Source organism: Pseudochaenichthys georgianus, chromosome 24 (assembly GCF_902827115.2).
Source record: "Pseudochaenichthys georgianus chromosome 24, fPseGeo1.2, whole genome shotgun sequence".
NCBI lineage: Eukaryota > Metazoa > Chordata > Actinopteri > Perciformes > Channichthyidae > Pseudochaenichthys > Pseudochaenichthys georgianus.
The window spans coordinates 24438596-24460797 of NC_047526.1; the positions used below are offsets into that span (position 1 = coordinate 24438596).

Consider the following 22202-nt stretch of genomic DNA (forward strand, 5'->3'; position numbering starts at 1 on the left):
AATGTCTCCTCTTCATGAAAGAGTGCTTTAAGATTTCAAGCTAACAGAAAGGGCTTTGTGTTTGTTTGAGGTTCTTTTGTATATTTGAAGACAAAATGAAAGGGCCACATTGGTAGACCGAAAGCACCTGATGCATGTCCTGGGTTCGGCAACAATGACAGTGCGGTTATAAAGGTACCATACTGTGTTTGACAACACAGCTTGGGTTTCACAAATCATTCAGGCTGGCTTTACTCTGACAAAGACCAACATGTATACAGAGTGGTCTGTAATTGTATGTCCATATAGTGGAGCATTAAACGCGGGTGGTGGCAGAGGCTCTAGCTATACTTTGTAACAAGTTAATGTGTTTCAGAAATACTGACGTATGACATATTTTGATAATAACAGCAGAGTGGCCTGCCTGGCAAGGTTCTGTTTAATATTTGTATATATTTATATAATGTCACATATTTAGACATGCAAGTGACCCCCATCTGTGAGTGTTCCCCCTCTCCCTTTTATGTTACGCAACCACAGAAGAAAAGCACCCAGCCCAGTGTCAGGTATCAAGGGCTGCTGTACGTCTGCTCTCATTTATTTCAGCCTCACACAAAACAAACATTGTGCAAGAGGACTTCCAGGAACTTTAGGAACACAGAGTTATGTTGCTGTTCAGACTGACATGCGAAAGAGATTTATCTCCTGGAGGGAGTGTGAGGTTAAATGTGTTCACGCACAAGTGCTCACACTCGCACTGTTTTGGAAAACACTAGCAGGATAACTTGTAAATTAACAGCACATGTAAGGCAGGCAAGCGCTGTAACTTTTTCCTTGCCTCGCTGAAAATTCCTCTCATGGTTATATGAGCTGTTAATAGCAGCCTTGTGCTTCCACAGCACTCGTGAAATGTATATACCGCTAATACTTTCATATTTCTACAGCAATAAAACCATTTAAGACAAGGACATGGGTAGGGTGTGGAGCCTCACCAAGCTTTATTTACATGCGCACCATTTCTTATACAAACTAGATTACAATTCAAAATGGAATACACAGGAAAAATACCCACTAACATCAAGTCGAGAAGAAGCAAGATTAATAAAGGGCAAAGTTCAGATGGTGTATGGAGGGAAGCTGGCCTGGGCCTCTAAATAAAGATGGTAAAGGTCCAAGAGGAGATGATGAAAAGGAAACGTCCACGAGGTGATTAAGGTATCTAGTGGTATGTCTCTATTTTTTTTGCTTTTCTTACTTTAAATGTGCACATGTTGTGCTGCAGGTGTGTGTGTCGGGCACAATAGGACATAATCCGTGCTTGGATGAAGCAGTAGCACTGAGTGGTTGTGTGGAAGGCCTGCTCCACTATGACTTAAGTGTAAACTATTTCCCCAAAGAGCCAAAACATTTTTCACTGAATGTTCAAAAAAGATATGGAACACCTTCCTGCGATTGAGATTTGCAGTTTATCAAGGATCAATAACCCCTCTTTAAATGAAAGGATTATAGGGTGTTCCTGGATATACCTTGTCAGTCTTCTTTACAGGAGTGAAGTGCTTCTAATATTTAGTACAATCAGCATAGATTAATTGAAATGCTTAGCAGCTCAGGTGATGGCTCAGGATTCCCCCTGCCAAAAGATGTGATAAATGCTCAGGAACATTTTGGATGTGACAAGTGTGTAAGAAATTCCAGCTCGTTGTCAGGTGACACTTTAACCACTTCAAAGTTATGACCAAAACGCTCGCTGAGAGCACCAGGACGTTAACCTGCTGTACTCCACGTGAAATACAACTAGTGTGAAGCTGAGGAACGTCCGTTAACGAGGCTTTCCCTGTGCCTGCCTCGATGTACACACACTTGTAATAATAGACACATTAATGCAGGAGGATGGTGCAAGTGCTGCTCTGAAAGCCCTGATTTTAAAGATAGAAAGTGTGTGCGTTTCAGTGCTAAAGACACAGGGTTCCTTTCGATTTTAAAATGTCAGTTGCAGGATGGCACCATCGGAAGGGTCTAGGGGTACAGCTAGGTCATGCACTAAACCTCAGATAGCACAAGAGGTCATTCTAGCCAACCATGCACACACTCTCCTCTGCATTGGCCTCAAAGTGATTCACACACATCTGTACACTATTATACACAGCCGGGCATACACTTCATGTCGTTACCCCAAACAGAGAAGGGATACCAGGGTGTCCAGATGCTACAACAACGGTTTTTCCACCATTTTCTAAATCTGGTCCAACAATTTCATCGCTGGTATCTGGGTTCCCCCTCACCGGGGCGTGTAACGTTGTTCATTATTTCTTCAACTTTACCTTCAGAGGTATTACAAAATCCAAGGGTCAAGTACTACATGAGTATATAAGGACATACAGCGAGTATATATGCATTTCACACAGTTTCATTATGCATAAATACATACATGCATACAGTTGGCTGTGCTGTATGCACCATGAGGGATGGTGAGGGATTAGCACATCCTCGTGAGATTAATTCAACAGAAATAAACTCCACAGATAAACACATACACATTAACATGTTCTCAGGAAATACAGGAAGTCACCGGCAGGAGCACCAGGCATGTCCATGAGGGCATGTGTGTATGCGAGTTCAACAAGAGGAAGAAAAAAAAAAAGCTATGACAGCAAAACCAAAAATGACAGACCGCGTGAAGTTTTAATCCTGACGTTTATAATCCTTCTTCCTCTTCACCTCGACGGCCATAAAAGTTCACAGGTTACAAGTTCACAAACACAAAGCATTACTGTTTTTATCAAGAAATGTTAAAATACCATTAGAATGTGACTTGATGTTACTTAAACGGGAAGCCTCCCTTTTCCCCCCTGAGTGATCTTTATATATATATTTATGTATAAGAAGCCCCACAAGCTCATGACAAGAAAACAGCAGAGCTTAACACAGATCCCTGGTATTTTTTCTTCTTTTATGTGTGTGCAATATATTTGTGTGAGTGCTGTGATTTGGCTGCCAGCATGTCCTACTGTTTGTTTTCAAGTAATTTGGCAATATACAGAGATAGCTTATTGTTTCACTCGAGAAATAAATGGCTTCAAGAGGAATGAGCCTGAAACCCTGCAAACCCCCCCCCCGCTGCCCTATACAGGTTCAACCTTCGCCGTGCTACAAGTGGCTGCAGTTTTGGGCTTCTGCAGGTCGTGGGTAATAACGAAAAACAAAAACGAACAAACAAAATGCACGGCTTGCTCTCAGGGCAGGATTCAACACTGTTTACATAGCACCTGTAATGGTGTGGAAATGTTCATAACCCTAGGAAACGGGTATTCATTTTGGCTACATCTTATGCAGTGATAAACGACCTCAACAGAACTCACCGGAAGTTAGGAAGTCTCAGAAAAGACTGACAAGATCTTTCCCCTTTCTTCTTAACTCTACACTGACCTGCACTGTACAAATATCCATGACAGAGATTTTCTTCAACTATTTTTTTACAGTTAGATATACACAAAGATAGCAAATATTTTTGTAATATTCAGCTAATTTTAATATGACCCTCAGTATGCAGCATTTATTTAACTGAAGAAATTGTATTTGAACAAAACTGGAAGTGCATGGCATTGAGTTGAATTTTGTGGTCTGAAGTTTTGCAAACTGGAGAAAATTGTGTCTGTGTGTTTGGTTGTTGTTTATGTGTGGCCTCTCAGTAAGAGAGATACTCTATTTCCATCTTTTCATTTCATCAGTACACCATCTCTTTTTGTAAAGACATGTATGATGCAGAAACAAGTATGATAAAAACAGAAAATCCATAAAACAAACACTGAACATTTAAAATCACTACGTGAGAACAGAGGGACATTTCTTTTTTCAACGTAACACATCCCAGGAAACCACTGGATCAGATTTACACCACTTCTTGATTTTTTCACTTTAGTCTTTTTTTGTATACCTTCAACGGAAACAACTGTTCCGCGCACTCCTTCAAACTTTGCTTGATATTTTGTCCTTGTATTCAACCTGAAACCCTTTCTGATTAAGCAGTGTCTCTTTTGTATCAACAGACTGGGTGTCAAAGTAAAATTGCATAATTCTAAGATTTGTGAGTTTGACATAGCTTTTATTTTGTTGTTCTTGTTGTAGTTGTTGTTTCAAAGGAGTCTTTGAGGGCTGATGTGCAGTATCTCTAGAGTCTGTCGGATCGTTCAGGTTCACGGTGTGGGAGCAAAGGTAAAGCTCTCGAGAGGAAGTCTTCTGTAAACACAGGGTTCGTATTTTACGTTGTGCTGATGGCAGGTTTGGCAAAAAGGATGTTGTGTGTCTTATCTTCTCTTGCACTACACAGTTCAGACCTGTAGAGATAAAGGACGAGATGATTATGTTTGAGTATTCATACTCTGTTCTAAAGTCAAATGTTTTGTATTCGGGATGCACCGATCAGATTGGGTCTTCTTCACCAATATACTTTTTTTTTACATAGAACATAGTACCGTGTACATATACATAGTACAGTACATGCAGCGGTAATTTTTTTGGTTTTGGGAAAATGACAAAGCAAGGCAGAGTTGAAGTAGTTTAGTAAATATATGCAGAGACATGTAATTACATCAAGGGAACATTTTCTATGTGTATTCAAAAGACAACAAGTGACTCTTATTGTTTATAACAGGAGTTCTGTGATTTCTCTTTAGGTATTGAAAATCTTCTAAACAATATAGATACAATTTTCACAAGCCTAGAAAGCATGTTGGTATATGAATGTTTCCATTTACATTACACTTTCAAGTTAGCTTACACACATTATAATCAGTTCTGCACACAGGCCTTATACAAAGTTTACAATTTGGAAAAAAGAGCATTTGTATGGGATCTGTTCTTGGCATTGGCAAAACCTTGACTTTCGGTTTAATCAGTGCATCCCAAAGTCCCCTTAATCAAAATATGCCTTTGTACAAATACCAAATGATTTCTGAAATGCACACAACACTCGAGCATACACACCTGCTCTGCTCCTCCATGGCCTGAATCTTTCAGCTGGGTACCCAGCTCTGAGAGGTCTGCTTGGTGCTCGTGAAGTTGCCAACTCCATTCATGTTGGCCAGAGAGTCAAAGTTAAAGTCCAGACCATCAGCGTCCATCAGCTCGTTCCTGATGATGGAGTCCATATCACACTCCAGGCTGCTGTTGAACATGTCCAGGTCCAGATCTGTGGGGAAACGGTCCTGGCAGAGCCCTCCACTGCCGCTAACTGTTCCATTCAGGAAGATCGAGGTGTCGATCTGCATGGAAGAGGAACCGTTTCCTCCCAAAGGTGAGAGCAGGAGCTGCTGCTTGACATTAGCCAGAGCGTTAGCCTCGTTGGCTAAGTTAAGTCCTCCGTTCAAAGACCTCAGTGAGCTCTGGTTGTGGTTGTTACTTTGAAGTATCTCCCCTTGGCTGCCCTGAATTCCTCCAGTCGTTCCAAAAGTCATTACGGGATCATTACGGAGCATGAGGCTACGCCGTGAGTTCTGGGAAATGACGGCGGCGGCGCTGGCCTGTGACATCAGCGGGTCAGACTGCGTCATCATAACATCGCTGTGGCTGTGGCTGTCAGAGTTGAGCAGGTCTTGTAGCGTCTGACTGCCGAAGCGTGACAGGCTAATGCTGGAGAAGGAGGTCTGCTTGTTCTCCTGGATGGTCTGCATGGGGGACGGACGCAGAGAGGAGACCGCCGTGTGGGGGCCAAAGATGGAGTTAGTGTAACCATTCACTCCCACGTTAGGAGGAGAGGTGGTGGGGGGAGAGGTGGTGGAGGAAGGTGAGACAAGCCCAGTGGGTTTGGACCCAAAATTGAACCCTGAAGAACCATTTGGAATGGCCGGCCCCGTGACGGTTGGCACCAGGTTAATGTTATCCAGCAACTCATCCATCAGGTCATCTGTGAGTCCGTCATTCAGGTTCATTGTTCCTGTGAGGTCTGCCAGGCGGGGCAGCTCAGCCGGCACCGCCTTCCCGCCTGTTGGAATAGGAGACAGCGCTCTGCCTGGGCTGGAGTAGAGCATCGGCGAGAGAGGAGGCTCGTCATCGGGCACCTCGTCTAACTCGGGGTTAGCCAGAATGGGTGAGAGGCGACCACTCACTGTGCTGGCGTTGGAATTAGTGCGGGAGCGGAAGTCTGTCCAGGCGTCCAGCTCCTCGCTGCTGCGTGAGGTTGGACTCCCGGGCCACTTTGAGAGACCCGAAGGACTGTCTCCCCCCTCGCCCGCTGCAGCCGCTGCAGCCTGCAGAGCTGCCTTCTTCTTGGCCGCACGGCCACGGGCGGACTTTGTGTACTTGTTGCTGTTGTCCATGGAAACTGCACGGCGGCGAGGAGCCTTGCCGCCCTTCCCTCCCTCCGGGTTGATCATCCACCAGGAACTCTTCCCCGTTCCTTCGTTCTGGACGCGGATGAAGCGACTGTGGAGGGAAAGATTGTGTCGGATCGAGTTCTGTAACACAAAAGAGAGACACAAGAGACTGTTGAGTAAAATCTATTTGAAATAATCACTCGCAACAATTACTGGCACCAATATTGATTTGTTTTTATTCTTTCTTTCCTAATACCAATACAGAATTCAATGAATACTTCTCATTAAGTCCAACAACACAGGTCCATAAACCACCCACTACTACTGATTCTGCAGCAATGTAAACAGTCGCTTTGGTGAGGCAAAAATGCTATTGTTTCAATTGTTCATCCACTAAATATAGACAAGTTACTCTACACATTAATGTGTAGTGCTGATGTCGGCATTGTTCTCACCGTAGCTTTTGTGTTATGGGTATAAAGGAGACAACAGAGACAGTGGTCTATAATCAAGCGTCTCCTCGATTATGAATGACATATACAAAGAGCCCCTGTGTTGCTTAAGGAGCTTGTTCTGTGTCAGATCATGTGTGTTTGTGCGTGCCTGTGTGAGTCTTGTCTGGTGTATATTGATCAACTCTGAGCTCCTGCCTTGTGCAAGCCTCAAAGGCTCATTGTGGGAAACCGGTGCACATGATAGCCCCTGCTAATGATCGAGAGTTTTATTCACAACAAAGAGATGAATGTATGCACTCATTGAAAAGCCACAGAACACCCCTGAATCACTTCGCTGCTAGCTCTCAGACTGATACACTTATTTAATTCTATACAAATGTTCGCCGTCTTTAAGGCATGCAGATTTCTAATTATGTGACATGCTGTTGTAACGAAAACATTTCCCAAATTTGGTATCAATAAAGTATATCTCATCTTAGAAGGGAACAGGATCTGATCTGAATAGGGATTTTAGATTGAATAAATTAAACTGTATTTTATTTGATTATTTCGAAAAATGATGAAGGCCATGGAACCATATAGATATTTCATGAAAGTAGAGTAGCTCTTGTAAAAAAATGTTTGTTTGTTGCACGATATAAAGGGTTCACAAAACCAGTGGCGAACCGTGTCTATCACAACTGGACCTTCTGTAGACACACACACACCCCACCGCCGCCGCGTAGTGCATGGACCGAGAAGGACAAACAAAGCAACGTAACACTGTAATATTACAGATCAACAACACAGATACGATTCTCATTTATTCATTTTATATACATTTTATTTATATAATTAAATCGATTTTGTGGTTGTTTTATCCGAGTGTTCCAGGGTATTCTCTGAATACCTTGAAGGCCCTGACGGTTCGCCACTGCACAAAACATGTTTGCAATGTGGAGATGTCAAATTCTGTCTTCCCTAATCGATAAGTGGATGTTAAAAGAAGGATTATATGATCATATTGGGCTTTGCAGTTATTTAAGAGCAACTTCACTTGATCTGTAAATTACAGCCCTGCACATGACCATCTGGAAAACCCCATGTCTACACAAAAGCACACACAGAAACCACCACAACACTCAGTCTCAGCCATCTGGTAACTGAAGAAGACATCATTTCATAGTCCTTGTATGACAGCATCATGATGATAACACAAACATGCACACTAAGTATCAAACCTCATATCAATTCACAGTTAATCTACTATCTATTTTCAAAATGCATGGATATCTAGTAAACATTATGAGCTTTTTAATCTGACTTTCTCTTTAAAATAATGTGTCCGCTTCATTTTGTGCACCGCAACCTACTTAAGGCCTTGTCAAATTCAGTAGTTTGCCTTTGTCTCCTTCTCTTTCCATACCCTCTTCCCCTTCCGCAGTTTCTGTTGTTTCGCAAACACATTTCTCTTATAAGCCTTGAGGGACTCTGGGGCTATGCCATATCCTCCCATATAAACAACCCAACCACCATCCACAACACACATGCACGCATTTTCTCCCCGTGTATATTTTTACTCCATAAAACAGAACAGATTTCTTGGTTTCAAACGCCAAGGGGAAGTTGAGGGAATCACAATATTGTTTTCCATGAAGTAATTCTGTCTTTCCTGGACATCAGTTTACAGATCATTTGGTCTGGATTGTTTTTCTGGTCAAAGGCAGTTCAATCAAAGAGGATAAAGACAAGCTTAAGTTACTGCTCTGAATGCTACGCTGGCGGAGTAAGAAAGTTTGCTCTCTGGGGCCAAACTGAACCTGCGACCTCTGCTAGTGTGTGTTGAAAATAACAAAAGTTGTTTTTGCAGGACTATTTGATTTTTTGTGATCACTGCTGTTCATTAGCTAACCCATAAAAAGTTGCTTTAAATCATGAATGGTGTGTGTTTGTGTATCTGTGTTTCCCAAGTGTGTGTGTGTATTCTGTGCAATGAGGTAAGATGCGAAGTGATACCAGGGAGACCAGCACTGTTTATCCTCTGCCAGCATCTCTTGAGGCATGACGTAATGCATATTACAGAACACACACTCACACTGGCTCTAAATGTTTCCAGATGCCAAGGAGATGTAAATACTGACAGAAGATGGACTTTGTGAAGGAAGAAGGGAACTTTTAAGGGATGAATGAGAACAGAATGAATGGAATGTGAGTTTCTTCTGCCGCTGCTGTAAACATTTACCTGCCAGCACCTAACACTTCATCAATCCTTCTCCCTCGCTTCCTCCTACACCACCTTGATCCCTGCACCTTCCCATTCACTTCTACTCAAAACCAATTGTTTAATGTTTATTTTTTCCGTGCCACAGCTCGAGCCTTCAAATGTCAGGTGAGATATTTCTAACTCTGTGTGACGGAGCAGCAATAAAAGGGAACAGGACATCTGCAACCCAAGCACGGACAGTGAAAACAAATTAAATAAATTGGGTGCCAAATACAAATGTGTGAGTGATGGTGAGAAAGAGGGAGTGAGGAGCATGATTGCAAGATGAGTGTGCCTGCTATGCATCAGTATTATGTGTGATGTGTGTTTGCAGTACATGGTTGTAGTAGATCTTCCTCACAGGCCCTGTACTGATTATCCCTTTCATTTTGGATCTATACTGATTTCAAGATATATTTTATGCCAAGGCACAAATTCAAAATGTAATTCTTCAAAGCTTTGAGCACCACAAAGAACATTTAATTCACCTCCAAGGTATTGGGATGGAGCAAAAGCATCTGTGACAGAGATTTTGGCAGACTAAACTAAACCCTTGTGGTGGAAAATATGTTGTTTTAGGATTTTAGTGGACAGACCTTTTAACAATTTGGGGTTGTCTTTGCTTCACATTTTAACACAGACATCCAGTCTCTACTCAGACCACACTATCTTATTTCTGGCTTCCATGATTGTTACTGTATATAATGACAAAACCAATAATATTATTTAACTTCCCAGAAGTTTAATGAACTTATAAACTCGCATGACTATTTTATGTCAATGCACACATGAGTTTGTGTGTAGATGTCTAGTCACGGTGTTAGTGGGATACTGTATGCTTACTACTGTAACCCCTCTAGGGTATTCCCAAAGCCCATTAATAATGACAGCAGCTCTGATTCATAACTCCTATGCAGTGACAAGAGCACACACACACACACACACACACACACACACACACACACACACACACACACACACACACACACACACACACACACACACACACACACACACACACACACACACACACACACACACACACACACACACACACACACACACACACACACACACACACACACACACACACACACACACACACACACACACACACACACACACACACACACACACACACACACACACACACACACACACACACACACACACACACACACACACACACACACACACACACACACACACACACACACACACACACACACACACACACACACACACAGGTTGCTATGGACGCTGCAACAGCTCCCAGACCACGTGATCAACAACAATGGCCGACCTTCGTGTTATTCTCGGTGGAAAATGCCTATTTTAAGGTTCATTTGGCCATTAAAATGCGTTTTTGATGTCATTGTATGCGAGTAATGAGTTTTTATTTCTGATTATTTGTGCAGTACATGTACATGATGTTTAGTTTGCTAGTTATGACGAAGATTACTTCATGAATGCTAACGTTTTTTTGGTGGAAATGTGTTTTTCACAGCAAAGTCACCCTCTGTACTTGGACTTATTGGGAGAATCTAAAGGCAAGAACATCCCAAATATTAATTTAGGTCTTTATTTTAGACCTTTAGTGTTGCCGTCTGTGAGGAAAATACATGGGGCTCAGAGCCTCGTATTTTTTAAATCTTTTTTTCCTTCTAATTTGTTATTCTTTTCAAAATAACACACTGTTATTTACTCACCAATAACACACAATTATCCTTGCTTTTATTTATTGGTTTAATTCCATAATCTCGGTCTTTTTTGGTGTTCGTCAGGAACTGAATTTCAAAATAAAAATAACCGGAAACAGACGAAGCATTTCGAGCGATTACCCAAGATTCTCAGCTACGCTGATTGGATGTTTTTAGCCGCAATGCATGCTGGGATTTGGTGTTTATATTATATAAAATCCGGAAAACATTTTAAAAGAATAAAATAATACTTAATTCCGAGTGCTCTTGCTTTTCTCATTGAAAGTCATCACATAACGGCATTGTAATACACGGTTCGGCTGCATTAAATATTACAGATCTGCCGTAGTTCTTTATTTATAGCGCCCTGATGAGAAGACCTTTGGAAAAACTGAAGAAATGCTGCCGAAACTGAATACTTGACGTGGATCATAAATATATCAACAATTAAAAAACATCTTCAATTTCTCTTCACACAATACGTCTCCTTGCAGTATCAACACTAATTCGGCTGACTTTTACATTTGATATAATTCATAGATAGGTTATATTTACACCATAACGGTGCACAGCTGATATAAAAGGACTTGTAGTTTTTAAAGATATTACTGATTTGAAGTGGATTGCATTTTGAATGTAAGAATGTAAATACTGAGTCTGAAATAGTATAGCAATATGCTGTAAAATGATGTGAAAGCATGAATAAAACTACACATCTTCAGATGTTGTACATACAAGTTTCTGTGTGTACCTTGTGTGCACCGCCTAGTGGTTAAAGCACGTTATTGATTTATTGTTTTTATGTGTTATATTTGATTAAAAAAATATTAAGAGTACATATACTTTCATAGGGGGAAAGTAGAAGGTCTGTGATAGAAATATAGAATATAAAAAATAAAGAAGATACTATAAGTGATCTCTTCAATAAAACAGTTTAGTGCATGATGTACAAAGATATTAATAGGAGGAGTTGCAAAACAGAAAAACGAATTAACCTTTATTTAAACATTAAATAACAGATTAAGGTCTTGCTTTCCTGCAATGTTAACTATGTTGAAGCACTTATTTTAACTGATATTATACATATGGATTATACCCTTATGTATGTAGATAGAATAAGAAATGTGCAGAATATGACAGTTTAATGGTGGAGGTACACACATATTGATAGATGTCTTGTAATGCACTGTTGAGGGACCTGTGACCCAAGTTTTTCATTCATTGCATAACTACACCGTAGTTGTGTATATGATATGTCAATAAACCTTTAAAATCTTGAAATCTTGAAAGGGATGTGCAAAATAGCCATAATATATAGTCTTTAATTAACTATTAGTAGAGAATAACGAGTAATTAATATACTTTATTACTCGTTTCCATTAATGTCAATTGCAGATACATGTTTAGTCTTCTCAAGCACCAACTATCAAATATCTCATTTTACTCAGGTGTAACTAAAGTCTGATTTAAGGGTTGTTTATATTTCACATCATTAATCAGAATCTGCAAAGTAACTCAAATAAGTGTAGTGGAGTAAAAATACCAGGTTAACCTCTGAATTGTAGTGGAGTAGAATTACAAAGTATCAATGAGCTGTCATGTGGGTATATATTAATGCTATATATTAATGCTGCGCATTATCGGACAGCGATTTTCACCCATTTATTAATTATATGTTTTACATTTGATAACACCAATGTGTTTAATACTGGCAACTTCTAATTGTGGGGAAAACGAAAACGTTCAGTAGAGACGTCCCATAGAACATTTTGCGAAACACAATAGTGTAGTGTGTAGTTCTGGGGGGCGTTCGATTCCAGTTTTGGATAGTCTGGCGTGGTTTCGTTCCATTTCAAACAGCTGTTTGACGCTGCGTAACCTTGGCGCACTTCCACTCCAACATCCAATCCCAGACCTTGAAGAGTAATCACGGGGACTGTAGTCCTATACGATAGCTGGGGATTATGGGTAGTGTCGTGTCTTCGGCCATCCTAAACTCAAAAATGTTGACAATCGCAATGATGCTCGAAATGTCCCTTATAGGCCTACGTCTGTTTCCGGTTATTTTTATTTTGAAATTCAGTTCCCGACGGACACCAAAAAAGACCGAGATTATGGAATTAAACCAATAAATAAAAGCAAGAATAATTGTGTGTTATTGGTGAGTAAATAACAGTGTGTTATTTTGAAAAGAATAACAAATTAGAAGGAAAAAAAGATTTAAAAAATACGAGGCTCTGAGCCCCGTGTATTTTCCTCACAGACGGCAACACTAAAGGTCTAAAATAAAGACCTAAATTAATATTTGGGATGTTCTTGCCTTTAGATTCTCCCAATAAGTCCAAGTGACTTTTCCACCAAAAAAACGTTAGCATTCATGAAGTAATCTTCGTCATAACTAGCAAACTAAACATCATGTACATGTACTGCACAAATAATCAGAAATAAAAACTCATTACTCGCATAAAATGACATCAAAAACGCATTTTAATGGCCAAATGAACCTTAAAATAGGCATTTTCCACCGAGAATAACACGAAGGTCGGCCATTGTTGTTGATCACGTGGTCTGGGAGCTGTTGCAGCGTCCATAGCAACCACCGTAGCAACCATGAATGTGTACACATTCATGAAGTAATCTTCGTCATAACTAGCAAACTAAACATCATGTACATGTACTGCACAAATAATCAGAAATAAAAACTCATTACTCGCATAAAATGACATCAAAACGCATTTTAATGGCCAAATTAACCTTAAAATAGGCATTATGAAGGTCTATGGGACGCCCTTCCCATAGAAGCCTGGCGGTCAAGGGGTCCGCTGTCCGCAATGAAGGTCTATGGGACGTCCTGCCCGTAGAAGCCTGACGGGCAAGGGTGCGCGCACACACGTTGTTTTTTTTATACTTTTGACAGATCAGTGTTAATTGTTTTACCCAGTTTTCAGATTGTTTGCTGAATTAGGCTTAGTTAGAATGAACTGCTAGCTGTAGCTGCAGTGTAGGCTACATCTTCTATAAAATGTATATTTCCCAAAAATCAAACTACTCCTTAAACCAAAGTTCATTTGGTTTAGGTCATTGGGATAACTGCTCTGCAAAGCACAGAGTCAAACGATTACTAGACCGGTTATCTAGGTTTACCAGCGTTATACTTTTGAAAGCAAACTGACTGAAAGAGAGCCTGACGAAGCTGAACTTGTTTCGTGAGACAGGCCCCAGCTGTGTGTGTGTCTGTGGGTGTGTGTGTGTGCATGTGCACCAGCTGCAGCCAGAGCACAGGAACACAGAGGCCTTTTTGTCCGTCAGCAACATGTGGGAACAATTAATCACTGTCAGCAACCACGCTAGGAATCTCTCCCCTTTTTCTCATTATTCTGATTTCTGAAGGTGCGTAGGTGGGAACTCAAATATTTGCATTTATGTTAATAATTAAAATAAAAAGATGCATGTACATCACATTTTTTAAAGGGCTTACTTTGAGGAGATATTAAGTCAACTCTGAGGGTTGATGTTTAATTCCACAGAAGCATGTTAAAAATGTATAGAAATTAGTACCACATCAGACCCCTGAGGTAACTCAGTCAGGTTCCTCTGATTGGTGCAGAGGATTGTAAGGGTGCTTTCTAATTGGTTGTAGCTGTCAAAGCTCCAGCAGTGGTGATTGGAGGGGGGAAATGGCTTTGCGTAGCCAGGCAGTACAGAAAAGGGAGGGTCTGCATGGTGTTGCAAGTGTATTTCATCAGCCAGCTACAGCACGTATCTGAACTCAAACGTATGAACTGGGTCGGTTTCACTTTGCAGAGTTCCTGTACTCTTTGTGTTCCTGAGAGGAATATCTTACCCCTCAGCCCAGCCCAGACCCAACCTTCCCTACCTTAAGCTTTAAAGGAAAGGCAGAGTCTAACACACAAAAAACCTCAACACCCTCACAGCTCTTCACGTGTTGTGCTAGAGGGAAATGAGGGTCAGAGGGTTACACTGTCACAGAGCAGGGAGACAGCAATGTGTCAAAGGTCAAAGTGCTTTGGGGTTGTAGCTCTCACCTCACACATGTAAGCCCCACCCCCATGACCCTTCTACCACTGCTTTGATTGGACCAACTTGGTGACCTAAGCCTCACACCTCTGGTATAATTAACCGGCCTCTGGCTCAATGTGTGTGTCAGTCCTTGCCAAACATAACCACACTTTATCAGCCATTATGTAAACCAGCTGTAATCTGAGTCAGTAATGTCAACAGTGGACGCTGCTGGGTCAAGCGGACAACTTGCTCAACATTGGTTATCATTTAACACAAGGGATTGACAATGGGCTGTGGTGAACACAATGCCTGTCTTGCCCTGAGGTGTTCTGTCTTAAGAGAATGGAGATTAACTTTGCGCAAATAGGCACAGGCAGCCTCATAGCTAATGACTCAGAGATACACAACAACTATAAAACCGAATAAATGCAGGAATTTCTACATGTTTTTTTTACAAAAGTGGTGGAAGGCCAGGGGTATGCTTAGGCAAACTCATTATTATGAATCCTGTTTTCTTGGCAAGCCCTGCCCATGGACGCCTGGCCAGTCCTCGCACTTAAATGCTTAACCAGGCAGATTTCGCCCAAAAAAAGCAGTGGGATTCATAATAATGCTGCGTAGACACATTACACACATGTGCAGCACGATGCGACCCCCTAAAAGCAAGAGGAGGATGTCCTTTGTTTGTTTGTGAAAAGAAAAGAAAACAGTGGGTGCAACAACGTAACAGGAATATGCACACAAATGGGGATTGGAGTAAATGCATACAGCGCCCGGAAAACAAGTTAGTTATGTTTTGTAGGGCATATGCAGTCGCCACGTTTGCTGTGTGGTTACATCATATTACGCATTCCCATCGAAGGCCACATGGACATGAAAACCATGAATTGGCCCCAAGTCTGTGAGGGGGGCAGTGAAAGTGTCGTGATATGGTGTGAGGTAGAGGCGCAGACGACATGCAGATCTTTGACACGCAAAGTCGGTTTAAAAATAAACCGCGTGGCTGGTCTGCGCTAACACTGCAGAGAGAGGACAGTTATATTGTGGCACGCACGCACGCACGCACTGGGTCCAGGTTCCAGCTGCCCTGCGCTCTGGACTGCAGACAGAACATTCCATTCTCTTCAATCATATGTGCGTTTCCTGGCCAGCGGCTGGGTGTCTCTCAGCTTGTGTGTGTTTAAGTTGTGTGTGTGTGTGCGTAGGTCTGTGTATTCTGGATGGGGATCTGGAGCTTGGCAGAAGGGATCCTGTTACACCTCTTTCTGCTGCTTATATTTCTACTTCCATTCCTTGTCCGCCCCTCTTTTTGTGAATAGATTAAGGACTTCATTGGAATGCAGACACACACAAAAGCAGTGAAAAAAACTTTAAATATCAAATCTTCGTATAATATATGATATCTTATTGAGAAAGACAAATCAATTGTTATGATGTGAACAGCAATATCAAGTTTGCTTAGAATATTTAGCGCATACAGCCACACAAACTACGCTTTCCAAGAGTTGTGACCTTGTTGAATCACGGAAAAAGTCTGCTTTTGTCAGAACCAAGACCTAACAACTGAAATATGTCAACTTCCCTCTCCCTTTCTATCATTTCCACTTTTCTCTCGTGATTTGGATGCATGCAGTGGGGCCTGTATTGTGTAAGGCCACATGCTCAAAGAACTCCTTGTTTACTCTTAAGTTTCCTCCAATCAGTTGGCAGGAGGTGGGAGAGTTAGCCAACCCAGCCCACCTCAAACAGCCAATCAGTGCAGGCCGGCACAAAGGCACGGCTAGTCACGTTACCTTCGTTAGGCTTCATTGGGTCAGTGTGTTTTGATCAGTGCTGGACGGTCATCTCACTTTATTTGGAGCATTGGCTCATAGTCACAGTGGAAAGTTAAGCACACACAAACACTGGAAGGAGAATCAAGATTATGAAAAGCCAGAAGCAGCAGGGAAATCTTTTTTTATGATTAGGAACTTGAAAAACAAACAAAAAACGAATCTAATTTCTGTCTACAGAGGATAAAAAAAACTGAAATCAGTGGTCGTTCACAAACACACTGTTCGTCACGGCTCAGCACGGCACGTGTACACTATGCTTTGGACAACACGGGGCGTCCATGCTGGGCTTTATCAACCCGAGTTCCAGGACACGACGTCGGAGCAACTGCGCCTGCCAAGAACACACACACACACACACACACACACACACACACACACACACACACACACACACACACACACACACACACACACACACACACACACACACACACACACACACACACACACACACACACACACACACACACACACACACACACACACACACACACACACACACACACACACACACACACACACACACACACACACACACACACACACACACACACACACACACACACACACACACACACACACACACACCTCAACTTATGCAGATAGAAAGAAGACAGAAGTTTAAACGAAAAGTTACTGAATGCATCCAAACACAACAACCTCTCTTTTTAAATGTGTGTGTTTTAGTTGTACTTCAAAACTATTTCGGAATTGTGTGTTTATAGCAATCAAAGAAATTGAATTCCTGGAATATTAAATTAATTTGTCACATTGCTCTTGTAAATCTTGTAAATATGCAACATTGCCCACATTGGCCTAAACTGTAATAACAGTAAAAGCGGGTAAAAAAACCCACTTCTTTATTTATTAACCTTCAAGGGCGTTCTCTGCATTCATGGTGCAACCAGAGATTTTAAATGCATAGTTAGTGTAGTGTTAGTTGAATCTATGTTGTGCTGTATATGTTATAATATCCCACCCTACTGCACATCATACTGGAGCACCATTTTTAATAGAAAATGTTTGATTGCATCCTTCAAACTCTTTGGATCTGTTATGTAAATAGAAAAGGGACTGTTAGCCATCTGCCAGTCATCAAATACAACCAAGAGGGAACGTGCTCATAATATTTTAGTTGATAAACTGCTGGTGGAATTAATGTAATTTATTTGCTGTGTGAATTTAATGTTGTTTGTGTTCGTCTGTGGGCTTGGGTTGGCAGATCCTGTGCCCTGGTTTTACGAGGATTCCGCAGCCTGCCCTTTTTAAGAACTTTAACTATTTCAACATCTGACGTCTAAAAATAGAGCGGGACCAGGGGGCAAGTCTGCTAGCGACAATTATCGTATTGATCCTGGCCTATAAGCGCGCTGATGACAGACACACTCTAATACACACTGAGAACGAAAGCCCTGTGTTGTGGTGGGGCTTAAAGTACATGAGGATATAGAGACAAGGGTAAAAAAGACTGGGGGGGGGGGCAAACCACCAAATGATCCCACTGGTATGCATTATAGAGCTTTTCTATGTGAGCAGGTGATTAATGAGACCTTCAAACTGTGTGTGGATGTGTGTGAGGGAGATTGAGAGGCTTTGAGGGAGACAGAGCGAGATAAAGAAAAAAAGGAGAAGACAGAGGAGGAGAGAAAAAGAGAGCACCCTTACTATTAAGACTAGCAGAGTGTCTTTATGATTAATTACATCTCTGTGCGATACGTAGCGCCGAGGAGTGTAGGGATAAAGGGAGAGAGAAGGGGGAAGGGCCGAATCATTCATAATTATCAGGAAGGGGAAAGTTGCTATTCCTGAGGGAAGACATGGCGCGGGTGACAAGGAATACATTTGGGAAATGAGCCAGCCATCTACACCTCCAGCCTCAGACCTATCTAAGGGCAATAGAGCAGAGAAGTGGGAGGATATATTTGTGGTATTCAGTGTCCTGTTGGTTTTGCCGTTTGTCACGAGTGTAGCTATCGTAGTGGCCTGGATGAGGGAAGCTGATGATTTGTTTGTTTGATTGTTGGTTTGTCAGCAGGTTAACAAACAACTTCTGGCCCAATGTTCATGAAACTTGTTTAAAGTGTGCACCACAAGCCGAGAAAGAATCTGTGTGAATCTTAATCGCAGGGCGGATACACACATTGTTTTTCCACTTTTGGTAACATTGTGAGATAGGGATTGAAAAAGCAGGAGACGAAGAAAAGGCCACGTCGGTAGAGAGAGCAGTTGAGGGGACATTGGAAGGAAGTGATGGAGGGGAGAACCATGCTGTTTTATGTGTGTAGCTTGGGTGAGGGGTTGACTGAGGCTGCGGCCCCACGAGGACGAATTCGGTCGTTTGCGTTACTGTTTAGTGTCATATAGACCGTTCGGCCACACGAGGACGACCGAATATGGCACTAAACGACTGAGGAAACGACAACGGGTCCCAAGGTGGATAGAAATGCATACGCCACTCTCTGGGGGGTCAAACAGCTCCGTGTGTGCGCCCTATACGGACATTTTCAGATCACTGATAGTGATTGCGCAATAGCCCCGCCTCTCCCCACCTCTTCTGCTCACCTCCGCTTACCCCGCGCCAGTGCTGAAGTGTTTCGCCACCAACAACAACAACAATGGCGGATCGCAGAGTTGCTATCGTGCTCCGGACGCTATTGACCATGCTACAGTTGTTTGTGCAACATCTACAGCAATAATGATGAGGCAATAGCCCCGCCTCTCCCCACCTCTGCTGCTCACCCCCACGTCAAAGTAAACTGCATCCTGAATTCAGATTATTTATCTTTCTCTCGCGAGTGAAGTCTAATCTGACAGGACGGAGACACGCAGCTCTGCTCACCTGCAGCTCCTCCCGCTGCAGCAAAACACACACTTCAAGTCAGATCATCACCCTTAGCTATTTTAATTACCTCTCAAACTCCCTAAACTAGTTATAAATATGTTTATTTTTTACTGTCGGCCGGGTCACTCATTACTGGATCACCTGCTGCATGAGACAGACACTGACGCTGTCTGAAGAGAGGGAGGAAAAAGAGAGGCTCCGTGTATTTTATCATTATATTATATAGAGTCGTTATTCATTTGTTTTAAAGCTCAATAAATAACAAAGAAGACCTTTGACCGGCACTTTTATAATTTTGTCCGGAAGATTTCAACTTTAATAAACGCTGACTGGCGAAAAACTCTGCCCGGTTCCCTCGGCCCCCACCGCGGAGAATAAACAGAAGGGCAACCATGACAACCATGCTTCTTCGCTGCTTTTGTGGAGGAAGTTACAGCGCCACGTAGAGGCTCCTGCATATGTACTGCAGCTTCTCCAGCGGTTGGAGCTAAACGGAGCGGTCTCGTGTGGGCAGACACTATCCAGATAATTATTGCATGTGGACGGAAGCCGTTTGCGATTGCGTTTGCGTTAATCCTATGCGTTTAGCCGTTTTCGTCCTCGTGGGGCCGCAGCCTGAGGTGTATTGCTTAACACCACCCTGCCCCGTTTGCATACTTGTATTTCTACTAAGGTCCGGCTTGAGTTCTGCACACACAACATGGTTTCACAATTTGTAAGAGACTTATGGAGGATTTGTGATACCTGAGGGGTTTCTGTCCAGATACCGGTAAAATGTGGATTATCACGGGTCCCCAAATTAAGAAAAACAATGACTTTGCCTCAATCATTAAGCCTTAATTTATCAAACACTTATTTCTGCTACACAACATTATGTTTTATCTTCTTTGTCTTTTCTCAAAATCTTAAATACAAGATAAAAAGTAGATAGAGCCTTTAAAATCAATATTAAAAACTGAAAACTTCTCACAACACACATCCAAACTAAACTGTAATCTTTTGTGGGGTACATTTAAAAGATGACCTTGTGCTGACATGCAAAACTGCCTAATATAGAAGAGGTGTTGATATTAGCAATGATGTCATGGTTATTGACAGTTGTAAGTGTATTTAAGCCAATAAATGTTCTCAAGTAATTTATGTAACATGTTTAATTGCCGCTCTCACAAACCAATCCTGTCTCGTACAGAATTCATTTCCCATTAAAGTGCATTTTCAATTACTCATCAAGGGAAATATAATTTCTCCTGGATTGTGGTTGATCTTGTAAATTGAAACAAAACTGAAGTACAAAATGTATTTGTTAAAGTTAATAAAGACACATAATCTTGGAGAAAATATGTTTCCCTCTCAATTTAATTGACTTTACAGCTTCATTGTATGGAAACGTCATTCTTTAGGAGCGCATGCTGCCCAAACTGCCTTACCGGTTATTTCTGTTTAGCTGTATTAAGTAACATGTTATATCATGGTTTAAAGCTCAATGTACACACACACACTTGACTCTGACTTTCCCTCTACGTGTTTCAGAATATCCACATGTCCTTTATCATTACTCTTGTCTCCTGGATCTACCTTTGCTCCGCTGTGCGTGTGACCCTGAGCGTTGCTGTCCCTTTGACCGTGTGTTTTCACAACACAGCTGCTTAATGTCTCCCGGCTGTATCCAGGTCACGTCCACGGGACTCACTTTGGCTTGGGGAGGGGTCGACTCTTTTTCTTTTCCATCTGTTTATGTATGCCGTTTATTGACCTCTGAAACTTTCAATTAAGTCCACTGAAGGTGAGCTATGATCTCATTGAAACAGATTATGGCGATAATAGCATTAGGCATAATCATGTTGGATAACTAAACAGTCGGTTACAAATCTAGTTTGAGCTCGCGTGATTTGAACAAGTGACGTGCCGGTGCTTGTTTTTAATGTGTGTATTTGAGCGTGTCATGCATGTGAATGTTTCGAATTTTGGTGCGGTGGTGGAGTTCACATCTGGGCCGGGTTAGCATCGGGGCCCCGCTCATGGGGCTCTTCTCTCTAAATGGTGCTACACACACACACACACACACACACACACACACACACACACACACACACACACACACACACACACACACACACACACACACACACACACACACACACACACACACACACACACACACACACACACACACACACAAACACACACACACACACACACACACACACACACACACACACACACACACACACACACACACACACACACACACACACACACACACACACACACACACACACACACACACACACACACACACACACACACACACACACACACACACACACACACACACACACACACACACACACACACACACACACACACACACACACAGAGATTCTTACCGTATGTTGTACCATGACACGCACTTAAAGGGTCATTTCTACAAACTAATTGTCTTTGTTTTGGTCTAGCTGCAGTTGCAACATTGCACATGCCAGGTTAATGTATGAGAACTGGGAACTCTGAAATTCCCTAAATATGTTAGACACGGCAGGACACACAATCAGACTTTTTAAACCGAGAAAAATGAAGCTGAATCAAAAATTCCTACAAACTATCCAGTGTACACATCCATCTCAGTTTACACACACAGCAAGTAGTTACACTTTAACGCACCCCACCCACTGTAGATTAGGAATTAGTTTGGGCGCACTTTCTTTACTGTTTTTACATCCATATGATGTACAAGTGAGATCTAGCCATAAGATTACATCGCAATAAGCCATACATTTTCCTTTACGTTTAAAAATAAAACCTTAAGTGCTGGTCT

At 41.9% G+C, this 22202-nt stretch overlaps 1 protein-coding gene across 1 annotated transcript in view; it reads right to left on the minus strand.

Moving 5' to 3' along the window:
* Positions 1-953: 953 nt before the first annotated feature.
* The window catches only part of foxo3b (forkhead box O3b), a 45071-nt gene continuing 23822 nt past the window's right edge, over positions 954-22202 (minus strand). Inside the window, exons 3-4 of the mRNA XM_034076663.2 lie at positions 4963-6431; positions 954-4313 (exon numbers count right to left, since the gene is read on the minus strand). Of these exons, the coding sequence (XP_033932554.1) occupies positions 4992-6431 (1440 nt within the window). The 3' untranslated portion in view covers positions 954-4313; positions 4963-4991. The remainder of the gene's footprint in view (positions 4314-4962; positions 6432-22202) is intronic.